At 44.6% G+C, this 12,003-nt stretch overlaps 1 protein-coding gene across 1 annotated transcript in view; it reads right to left on the bottom strand.

Annotated features, from left to right (window-relative positions):
- Nucleotides 1-4,617, bottom strand: part of USP12 (ubiquitin specific peptidase 12) — a 65,116-nt gene extending 60,499 nt beyond the window's left edge. Inside the window, exon 1 of the mRNA XM_034758710.1 lies at nucleotides 4,353-4,617. Coding sequence (XP_034614601.1) covers nucleotides 4,353-4,400 — 48 coding nt within the window. The 5' untranslated portion in view covers nucleotides 4,401-4,617. The remainder of the gene's footprint in view (nucleotides 1-4,352) is intronic.
- Nucleotides 4,618-12,003: the final 7,386 nt, after the last annotated feature.

Raw genomic sequence — 12,003 nt, 5'->3', positions numbered from 1 at the left:
ATATTTAATCCTCTATCTTTCCATGTATTGAAGTTAAGTTGACTGATTTATGATTCCCCAGGTTCTCTTTGTCCCCCTTTTTAAAGATAGGTAGTAGGTTTGCCCTTTTCCAGTCCTCTGGGATCTCACCTGTCCTCTGAGTTCTCAAAGATAATCACTAACAGTTCCATGATTGCTTTGGCTAGATCCTTAGGTACTCTAGAGCAGGGAAGCGGCGTAGGCCAAGGGACTTGCTAGCCGCCCTTCCTGCAGCCCCCATTGGCCTGGAACAGCGAATCGCGGCCAGTGAGAGCCGCGATGGGCCGAACCTGCGGACGCAGCAGGTAAACAAACCGGCCCACCAGGGGCTTTCCCTGAACAAGCGGTGGCCCTAGATTGAGAACCACTGCTGTAGAGTGAATTTCATTAGGCCCTGCTGACTTGAATATACCTAACTTATCTAAACATTCTTTAACCTAGTTTTTCCCTATTTTGGAATGTGTTCCTTTCCCTTTGTTAATATTGTGCTGAGTATCCAGTCACCCTTAATTTTCTAGTGAAGATTAATGCTTATTTTGCTAAGCTCAGTAAACACCTCAGCCTTCTTGCTGTCATAGTTATTAGCGTGCTGTCCCCAGAAAGTAGAGTACCTACACTTTCCTTTGTCTCTCTTTCAATCCTAATGTATTTAAGGAACCTATTCTTACTGCTTTTTATGTCCTTTGCTAGGTGTAATTCATTTTGTGCCCTTAATCCTGAATTCCACCAGGATTGCAACAATTTCCACCTCACCATCAACCTCACCCTGGACCAGTCCACACAAGAGATCCACTTCCTAGACACTACAGTACTAATAAGTGATGGTCACAAACACCACCCTATACCAGAAACCCACTGACTGCTATATTTACCTACATGCCTCCAGTTTTCATCCAGATCACATCACACAATCCATTGTCTACAGCCAAGCTCTAAGATACAACCGCATTTGCTCCAATCCCTCAGACAGAGACAAACACCTACAGGATCTCTCTCAATCATTCTTAAAACTGCAATACCCACCTGGTGAAGTGAAGAATCAGACTGACAGAGCCAGAAGAGTACCCAGAAGTCACCTACTACAAGACAGGCCCAACAAAGAAAGTAACAGAACGCCACTAGCCGTTACCTTCAGCCCCCAACCAAAACCTCTCCAGCGCATCGTCAAGGATCTACAACCTATCCTGAAGGACGATCCCTCACTCTCACAGACCTTGGGAGACAGGCCAGTCCTCGCTTACAGACCTGCAACCCCAACCTGAAGCAAATATACACCAGGACCTACACACCACACAACAAAAACACTAACCCAGGAACCAAACCCTGCAACAAACCCCACTGCCAACTCTGTCCATATATCTATTCAAGGGACACCATCATAGAACCTAACCACATCAGCCACACCATCAGGGCCTCATTCACCTGCACATCTACTAATGTGATATATGCCATAATGTGCCAGCAATGCACCTCTGCCACATACAGTGGCCAAACCGAACAGTCTCTACGCAAAAGAATAAATGGAAACAAATCTGACATCAGGAATTATAACAACCAAAAACCAGTAGGAGAACACTTCAGTCTCCCTGGTCACTCAATAACAGACTTAAAAGTGCCAATTCTTCAACAACAAAAACTTCAAAAACAGATTCCAACAAGAAACTGCAGAACTGGAATTAATTTGCAATCCGGACACCATCAAATTAGGCCTGAATAAAGACTGGGAGTGGATGAGTCACTACAAAAACTAAATAAATTTGTTAATCTCTAAGTGCCACAAATACTCCTCATTGTTTTTACAAAAACTTATTTCCCCTTGCTAAATACTCACACCTTCTTTTCAACTGTTTGAAATGGGCCATCTTGTTTACATTGGCCTCGTTAGCACTAAAAAAGTGATTTCCATTCTTTCTTGTTAACTGTTGAGAATAGGCCACTTCCAACTTAATTGAATTGGCTCGTTAGCACTGATCCCCCACTTGATAAGGCAACTCCCATCTTTTCATATGCTGCGTATTTACACCTTCCTACTGTATGTTCCACTCCATGTATCTGATGAAGTGGGGTTTAGCCCACGAAAGCCTATGCCCAAATAAATTTGTTAGTCTCTAAGGTGCCACAAGGACTCCTTGTTGTTTTTCCTATTCTTCCTATTTTACCTCCGCATCAGAATAGTTTGCAATTATGCCTTCACTACTGTCCCATTGAGAAACAGCCAGCTCTCCTTAACTCCTTTATCCATTATTCTCTCTGTATCAACCCAATTTTCATCAAGCCACCATGAAAGAATCAAATTGTAAATGTAAATTTTGAATACTTTATTTATTTATTTATTACAAAATAAAGATTTAAAACACCACTTAAACTAAGAACTTTTATCTCAGCATTATAACTATACTGTTGGGACCAGCTTCAGCATAATGTGTGCATTAATTTACACTATGATTGTAAATAAGATCCTAGATTACCTAGTAAATTTAAACACAGCAGCTTTAAAACGGGTATCTTCATCTAGTGGTCCTATCCCAAAATCCTAATAAAGCACAGACATTTCAAAATTCATTTTAAATTTTATAACGACTTTATCCCAAAGCACATCATGAGTTAATAAACCATACGACTGAACATATGTACCCGATGTAAAAATGTCTTAGTTATGTATAGACATATATTTTAGTTCATCGCGAGATTTAACTGAAACAAAATAGTTTAGGTGACAACACAGAATGTAGAGTCCTCTCCTACATCACTTGTTCAGATCCAACCCATACCTGATGACTGTTTAATAGCTTAACTGAAAGTACTTTGTGTGCTCTCTCATACCACAAACATCTGTCACTACAGTAGACTAGCAACCGTTACTGGCAATTTTAGCTGACATAGCTATAGAAAGTAATTCATTTAGAATAGTTTGGGCCTCCTTTGAAAATTTTGCTTGATATATTAAGACAATAATACAGAAATTCATAAAAACTGCAGAACAGTCTCCCATGGGAAGTGGAGGAAGCCCCACTGCTTGAGAAGTTTATAACTAGACAGAGAAAAAAGCCCAGAGAAAGTACTGTAGGGAATGATCCAATAGGTCTCTCCCAACTTCTGCAGTCTCTAACTTCTAAATTCACATTTTTGTGCTCTCAAAAGGAGATGTGTACGTAGCTCCTTCATTCATAGTACAGTTTTACAGAAGAGTGGAATGCAAGATTTCCTACAATGATCTGCCAACGTGCCTCATTTCTGAGGAGAGATTATTTCTACAGGTTAGAGGATAGCTTGGTCTCAAAGTTCAGCACTCTCAAAAAGCACTAAATTCATAATTTTTTTTAGTTAGAGATAGAAAAGTTCTATTACACCAATTAGTGTGCTCATAACTCTTTCTTCACAAGTAATTATGGATAAAGTCAAATTAAAAATAAACACTGAAAGATGTGTTCCCATCAGGACTTGGAGCGATGCAAACAGTTCAGACTACATACCAGTATGTGTGCCATATTGCACAAGACTAACTACACTGGATGCTAATGCAGCTTTTAAGGGTAACCAAGGGTGCACCAGACTGCCACTGTGACATGACAACCAAGCCCACACAACATTAGTGAGGCATTATGTACTAACTACCAATGACAAAAAAAAATATGATGCGCAGTTGGGGCTGGGGAAGAGTCAAGATCTCTAGAAAGCCTATACTCAATAAAAACCAGCTTGAGAAAATATTTTAAAGGATCTGCAAGATTTCCAGTACAATTTTGAAAAAGACTTCTTTCTACTGGTTAACTAATAATTCCTAGTTTCCTGTGTGGTTATTTAAATCAAGTTTCACCATATGTCCATATTACGCTTCCCCACCCCCATTGCCATTAATGCTTGCCTCAATGCTGCATTCTCTAAAGCCGATTAACTACACCCAGTTTTTGATTCCCACCCTCGCTCCCTCCCACGGCGAGTGGCACACTCTTCTACATGCACACACAAAACCCAGGCAGAGAGGAAGCACCGCTCCGAGGAGCTTGGTTTTCGAACCCAGCATAACCCGTGTCACCTGTTTGCAAGGGAAGGAAGCGCCCCCCTCACGCCCTTTCCCAACACACACACACACACACCCACGCGCGATGCTGCAGGGCCCCCGCAGCGCACGCGCTACCTTCCGTCCCAATTCCAAACCCACCCCCCGATTCAGTGCCTGGCTCACCCCCGCGAAGCATGCACAGGCGCCCCAGAACCCGCCCCCTCGAGCCCGCCTCGCCAGGAGACTCCCCCTCACACCCGGCGCCCGGCCCCCTTATATCACCGCCCGCCCCCACAGGCCCCGCGGGTGCCCGGCCGGCCCCCTCTCTCACCATGGTACAGATAGAGGCGATTTTGGAGACCGTCATTAGGATTTCCATCCGCCCAGCGCCATCTTCCGCCCACTCACAGCGCCGAGCCGGGGAGGGGGCAGCCCCCGCCGCCCCCACCAGCCGCTGCAGCGGGACACGTACCCCGCGCGCCAGACCCGCCGCCCCAACCGCCGGGCGCGCGGCTCTAAGAGAGGCAGAGTCTAGAGCGCGAGACCCTCACCCTCCTGCCCCGCGCGCGGGCACAGATCGCGAGCCCACCCCCGCCTTACGCCGGCTCCCTCTGGGCCTTAGCGCCGCCCAATGCCTGCCCTCTGCTTCCTCTCGGGCCTTTGCACCGCCCACTCCAAGCGGCTCCCAGCACCGGGCTATAGCGCCGCCACACATTGGCTCTCCCAGCCCGTAGCGGCGCCACGTCGGCTCTCTCCGGGCCCTAGCTCTAGTGTGCCATGCAGTCCCCTCCCCACCAGCCCGGCTGCCCCCGGAGCAGTGCCGGCATGTGGGGCCCTCCACCACCCGCGCCTGGAGGGGAGGGGACGGGCCCACGCGCAGGGTGGCAGCGCAGCATATGGCAGCAGTGACCTGCCGCACCTGGCCGAAGTCAGGCACCCGATGCCTGGCTTACAAAGCAGGGGCCCGTGGAGCCTGACCAGTGGCGGGCTCTTGCTGTTTGCCGCCTCTTCGTTGCTTGAGGGGGGCAGAAACTTTATTCTCCTCACAGGGGAGAGTGGTAGGCAAACCCTGGAGCCCAGGAGCCCCACTGTTGAGAACAACACCCCAAAGCGCAGACAGTCAGGCGAGCTGGGAAGTCAGTGCCATGGTCCTGCCCTGCCACTATTAAACAGTCGCAAAGCTCCAGAACTGGTAAGACGTTGTGGTACCATTCACAAACAGGAGCCTGATTTGCCACTGTGTTACTTCAGAGTTAAACAGCTGTAATGCCCGCCGTTGACCTGGATGGGGTTACACCTGCATAGTATAATCCACACACCTCCTGGGTGTAGTGTTCTGTCCCATCTCGTGGCACTAAGGCTTGGTCTATACTGGGGGAGGGAGGGAATCGATCTAAGTTACGCAACTTCAGCTACGTGAATAACGTAGTTGAAGTCAATGTACTTAGATCTACTCACCGCAGAGTCTTCACTGCGGTAAGTCGACGGCTGCCACTCCCCCATCGACTCGGCCTGCGCCTCTGGTGCCGGTGGAGTACAGGAGTCGACGGGAGAGCAGTCGGGTCAATTTATCCCGTCTAGACTAGACAGGATAAATAGACCCCCATGAATTGATTGCTGCCCGCAGATCCGATGGGCAGTATAGACATACCCTGAGACCACCTAGAGAGAGAAGATGAGTTTGCTGTACAGCCTTAGCTAACAGCCACTTGGCTTTTAGCTCATGAGTAGAGGCTCATGCACTAAGCTCCAAAGGACCCTGGTTTGATCCTGCCCGTCGACGACCGGGGTCTGTTGGTGTTACAAGTGGGGGCTTGTCTGGGATTTCCACTGGGAAGACTCTGAAGCTCTGAACACACTTCCTCAGCTAGGGGAAATATGTAACCCACACACCTCCTGGGTGTGGTGTTCTGTCCCATCTAGTGGCACCAAGACCACTTAGAGAGAGTTAAATGAGTCTGCTCTACAGCCTTAGCTAACAGCCAGTTGGCTTTTAGCTCATGCAGTAGAGCAGGGGGGCCAACCTGTGGCTCTTCAGAAGTTAATATGCGGCTCCTTGTATAGGCACAGACTCCAGGGCTGAAGCTACAGGCACCAACTTTCCAATGTGCCAGGGGGTGCTCACGGCTGAACCCCTGGCTCTGGCACAGGCCCTATCCCCAGTCCACCCCTTCCTGCCCCCTCCCTTGAGCCTGAAGTGCCCTCACTCCTCCCCCCCCCCAAGTTTCCTGCACACCATGAAAAAGCTGATTGGGAGGTGCAGGGTGGCACTGCTGGTGGGTGGGACTAGGGTGGGGGGGTTGAACTAGATGACCTCCTGAGGTCTCTTCCAACCCTGATATTCTATGATTCTACGATGGGGGGGCTGCTGACATATTACTGTGGCTCTTTGGTAATGTACATTGGTAAATTCTGGCTCCTTCTCAGGCTCAGGTTGGCCACCCCTGCAGTAGAGGTTTATGCACTAAGCTCCGGAGGTCCCTGGTTTCATCCCACCCACCGATGACCGAGGTCTGTCACTGTTACAATAGCACTAGTTTTCAACCTTTTTTCATTTGCAGACCCCTAAAAAATTTCAAATGGAGGTGCAGACCCTTTTGGAAATCTCAGGCATAGTCTGCAGGTCCCCTGGGGTCCCTGGACCACTGGTTGAAAACCACTACGCTGGAGTAACACAGGGTAGATCAGCCCCCCTTGTGTTCATTCACAGACATGTATCTGTACAAATTTTCAAACCACCACCACCACCTCTCCTGAAGGCAGGGTTGCCAATTTCGGTTGGACGTATTCCTGAAGATTTCATCACATGACATAATCTTTAATTCCTGGAGACTCCAGGCCAATCCTGGAGGGTTGGCATCCCTACTTGGAGGTGGAGTCTGCATCTCTGCAGGGCAAAAAGCCTGAGGCAGATGATGCTGCAACAAGCTTCAGGGCCCAATCCTGACACTGATTTCAGCATTAAAAGAGTCATTTTTATCGGGACACAGGAGTTCCACAGGCTAATTGTATTTCCTTTGATCAGTTTTGAATTTGCCATTCATGCTGAGGAAATTGATTGATTGTTGGGATGATGAAAAGACAAGGGGAGAAGGGATTTTTAATGAAATGTTTTTATTGTATTTTTTTAAGTGGGCAGGCAGACTCCTCACTTAAAGTCGTCCTGGTTAACGTTGTTACGTTGCTGATCAATTAGGGAATATGCTCGTTTAAAGTTCCCCAATGCTCCCTTATAACGTCCTTTGGCAGCTTCCTGCTTTGTCCGCTGCTTGCAGGAAGAACAGCCCGTTGCAGTTAGCTGGTGGGGGCTTGGAACCAGGGTGGACCAGCAGCCCCCCATCTGCTCCCTTATCAGCTCCCCGCTCCCCTAAGTTCCCTGTGCAGCAGCCGCCCAGCAGGCTATCAATTGCTGGCAGTTCAGCTGTCCCTCCCCCCACTGCCATGTGCGGCTCCTGCCCTCTGCCTTGGAGCTGCTCCTGGGAGCCTCCTGCTTGCTGTGCAGGGGAGGAGGGATAATGTCAGGGTGTCCCCCTCCCCCTGCTCCTGACCCCCGCTTACCCCTTCTCCATATAGAGCAGGGTGGGGACAGGGCTCAGGATGGAGAGAGCTTGCTGGCCACAGCTGCTATATCAACTTCCTGATCTTTTTAAAGGCAATGTACTTAGAGTGATGTCAGCATACTTAAAGGGGCAATGCACATCTCTCTCTCTCTCCCCCACACACAGGGTGTGTGTCTCTGTCTGCCATGCTGTCTCCCCTCCCTCCATTCGTGCTGCCTTGTAGAGTGAGGCTACATTAACAATAATCTGTTGACTCTTGAGGGCTCAGCCGAGTGCTAGTTCATCATTTAACAGTAAGACATTCCCTGGGAAGTATCCCATCCTCTTCCACCCTCTAACTTCACCACCTCAACAAAGCTTCACAATCATCATTGCTGTGTACAGTATTACATTGTTTAAAACTTATACTGCGTGTGTGTATATATATATACAAATATAGTTTTTTGTCTGGTGAAAAAAATTTCCCTGGAACCTAACCCCCCCCATTTACATTAATTCTTATGGGGAAATTGGATTTGCTTAACATCGTTTCGCTTAAAGTCGCATTTTTCAGGAACATAACTACAACATTAAGCGAGGAGTTACTGTATTTTTCAAACAATTAATCTAGAACTAACAAGACCTGTGTCCATTCATCTTAATCACTTTATATGAGACTCCCTTTCCTCCATCCTTTGTCCTTTTAGATTACAATGTCTTTGAGGCAGTGACTGTCTCTTCCTACACATATGGAAAGTGCTGAGCACATTTTAATAAATAATAATAAATACGTAAATAAACAGTGTTTAGAAACAGGTGGCCAAAACTCATAAGAGTTTTTTTTTCCACTGTGAAAACCATAGATTTTTGAGTCTTTACTATATAAACAATTGTGATTCTTCACTTCTGAAGGTCATTAGAGAAATCCTACTGAACACTAACATTAGACCCAGAAAAATGCAGCTCAATAGCTCTTTCAACTAAAAATTGGGGGACAGAGGTGTATGTTCAAAATGAGCATTACAATAGCACAATTTGTTGCAACCTTAATTTTGGAGTTGTGAGCACTCCATAATATTAACTACTTGATGGATCATTTGATGATTACCTGTTCTGTTCATTACCTCTGAAGCACCTGGCATTAACCACTGTCGAAAGACAGGATACTGGGCTTGATGGACCTTTGGTCTGACCCAGTATGGCTGTTCTTATGTACTCTTCACTGGCTCTATAGATCATAGAGATCCTTGCCTAGTCTCACAATTTGCCCCCACCTCTTTCTGTCAAGAGCATATTTTCCCCACTGATAGTAATTCACATTAAGACCTTTTCAGCTGTGCGCAGTATTATCCCTCCATCTTCTGCTTGTCAACCACAAGGTCAAGCATCATAAGGATGTCTATCCAAAAGACACTTAGCTTGTCTGTCTTTCATCATTCTAACAACATGCCTTGCCCACTGAAGACAAGTTTTGACTGCTAGGCAAGGTCAACACTATACCTTCCAACTGTGGTTGACCTTGTCTACCCACATTGCAGTAAAATATATAGAGCCTTATCTCCACTAGGATTTTACAGCAAGATAACTAACATGCATTAGCTATCTCACTGTAAAAAACACACCTCTTTTGGCAGTGAAGACATAGGCAAAGGTGGGGGTGGCATTTGTGTTGTATGATCATTGCGCTATTGGTCAGGTGTGTGTCCTTGGGTGGAGGAACAGAGGGTACACCTCTACCCCAATATAACGCGGTAAGATTTTTTGGCTCCCGAAGACAGCATTATATCGGGGTAGAGGTATATATACTGTGAGTTTCCTTAAATTTTAATTTCTTTGCTTTTTAGGTTCTGTGTTAAGTATATATTGGTAAGTCTACTTTAACTGACACCAAGCACAGTATTTTTGTGTTATCATTTTATATATAGTACATTGGGATTAGTCTAAAGGCAGCAACTTTGTACCTAGCTTGTAATTCATCAGGAGTCATTGAAGTACAATTCTAAGTCAGTTTTATCTTCATAATCTTAGTACCTGAAGGAGAAGAAAATTAAAATAGTTTATAAATATTTTCAGTAGTTATAGGAGCAGGGGGGAAATAACCAGATCCTTTGCCAAATAAAGAAAAACTAGATGAGATTTTAGCAAAGATGTTTTTAGTGTAGTCTCTGTGTTTAGAGGACAAGAGCCTTTCTTCTTTCCTATACTTTGGAATCTGTAAGAGTCCCATTGTTAAAAACCTGTTACTCCTTCTCTTGTTTAAGAGTTCTCAGTTAGCATTTAAGAAATGTCATCTCACTATCTTTAATAACCCTCTCTGAATCCTGTAATTGCGCTACTTTATCTTATCCCATTGTGAACCAGGGTATACATAGTTAGGTTATTTGATGATTGAAAGAAATGATATCAGTTAATGGATTTTTACAGACTCTCTTATACTACCTGAAGCATTTATTTAAGGTAATTCTCAAACGGTAAACAGTTAATAAGGAACTTCCCTTTTGTTCTGTCCTCATGTGATTGATTGGCGATCCCTCGATTTGAGAATGATCTCTACCGCGGATTTACATATGGGTCCTGAGAGAAAAAGGTTACTGAATATTGAACTGCAAAGAGTATTTCAGCTAACAATTTTTTGTCAAATATATCAGCAGTAGACAAAAGGCTAAAGAGAAAATGTGTCCAATAAAAAATGAAAATAGGAACTTGGAGTTGAGAATAACAGAACAATAGATTTTTAAATCATTACTGCTTTTTGTCCTTAGACAGCTAAAAGAAGATGGAGATCTGGCTACGAAGGAGATCATATTTCTTGAGGGAGTCAGTGTATGCGCATAAGAATGGATATCATTATGAAAAGAGGTGCTCATATACTACAGTGATAAGAACAATATAAAAACCCAGGCCCTGATCTTGCAATGATCTCTACATGAATGGACCTTGCCTCCCTGTGGAGCCCAGTTTTCTTTAACGTGGTTCTGGTCTGCACAGGTGCAGGGGCTTGTGCAGAGCTCATTGGAAGAAGAGGACCCTAGGTACATAGTAAATAATGTTGTCTACCTAAAGTATTAAAAGCACCAGTTTCAGTTACAATACCCTCTTGTGTTTTATGAAGGGAATTTGGTCTTTATTAAGGGTGTCAGTTTAACAGCTCTGGAGACCAACATCCTCTGTTTATCCTCAGAACAAGCATAGCAGAAGCCAGTGACAGGACATATTTTCCACTCAAATCCTTCCAATGAATTGAGAAGAACTGCTGCTGGGGAGGAATGGGGGGGGAAGGGATGATGAAGCCCAGGACTATTTGTTCCTTTTGCTTCCTTCCAGAACAGCAAACAAAGGTGTCAATTGTAATGGTTTTCGTGGTGTAGGTTCTGCTCTGTAAGAACTAGATGAGAACTCATTTCAAATAGGCTACCAAACACCTATCATGTAATAACTTCCAGTCATTACATTTGAACTGGCAACCTACATGAAAAATGTTTTTTACACTATTCCAGTCCCTTGGGGCAACCAGTTCCCTACAACAGTTAGGTCTAAAGGAAGCAGAATAGAAATTAGCAAAGTGCCGTGCAAAATAGTAAGCATTTATATATTGGTAAATTGATCAATGGGAGCATAGAAAATATTGGAAAGAACTTTGCAAGTAACGTAATTAAAGAATGCTTACCATTGATTCTGATATGTCTCACACGGTGCTAATGTTTATTATTTTTGCTGTGATTGAAACATATGTCACTATTAGCAATATTTTGTTCTTTGTCTGATTGTAAAGCTATTGTTCATGTGCGGGTGGCAATCAGTTCTTAAACACTGCTGTCTTTGTTGTCAACAAAAAAGTACAATCATTTTGATTCACTCTCTTGGAAGATTTCTACCCTGGAAAATTAGTAGCTTCCTTGATGTACTTGCAGATGGTCAGCTGGTTTAATAGCCCCATCTGGTTATACGTATAATTTTGTTTTTTTTTAAAAAGCCACATACATCTGATAATAACTATGAACTCACCACTAAGGAGTGAATTCACTGAGAACAGTGTTGCTGAGACCCAGGGTTCATGTGTGAGAGAAGGGGCAAATCTTGAAATTCTTGCTTAGGTTTTATTGAGTCCTTATTTAGACCAAAGTCATGATGCCAGCTCTTATGATTTTCTTGCCAGTCTCAATATTTGTTGCTTTTCTTAATGCCTCCAGTTTAATTCTTAGAATTATTTGAGAATCTCCACTTTAATTAAAAAAAAAACCCCACAAATATGCTTCTAGCCCTCCTGGTTGCTGAGAAAAGCTTGAAAATGTGAACCCTGAAGGCAATGACACTAGAAAACAAAACAAACAAAGAAAGAACCCACACATTATTTTAAAACAAACAAACAAACAAACATGATTTTTAAGCCAGTCTCATGGTTTCTAGTGACCGGACTCTTGATTTTTAAAGACTTAGGATTAG

The sequence above is a fragment of the Trachemys scripta genome, chromosome 1, assembly GCF_013100865.1.
Source record: "Trachemys scripta elegans isolate TJP31775 chromosome 1, CAS_Tse_1.0, whole genome shotgun sequence".
Classification (NCBI taxonomy): domain Eukaryota; kingdom Metazoa; phylum Chordata; order Testudines; family Emydidae; genus Trachemys; species Trachemys scripta.
Note: the sequence above shows the minus strand (reverse complement) of the source record. Positions and strands in the feature narration are given on the sequence as shown.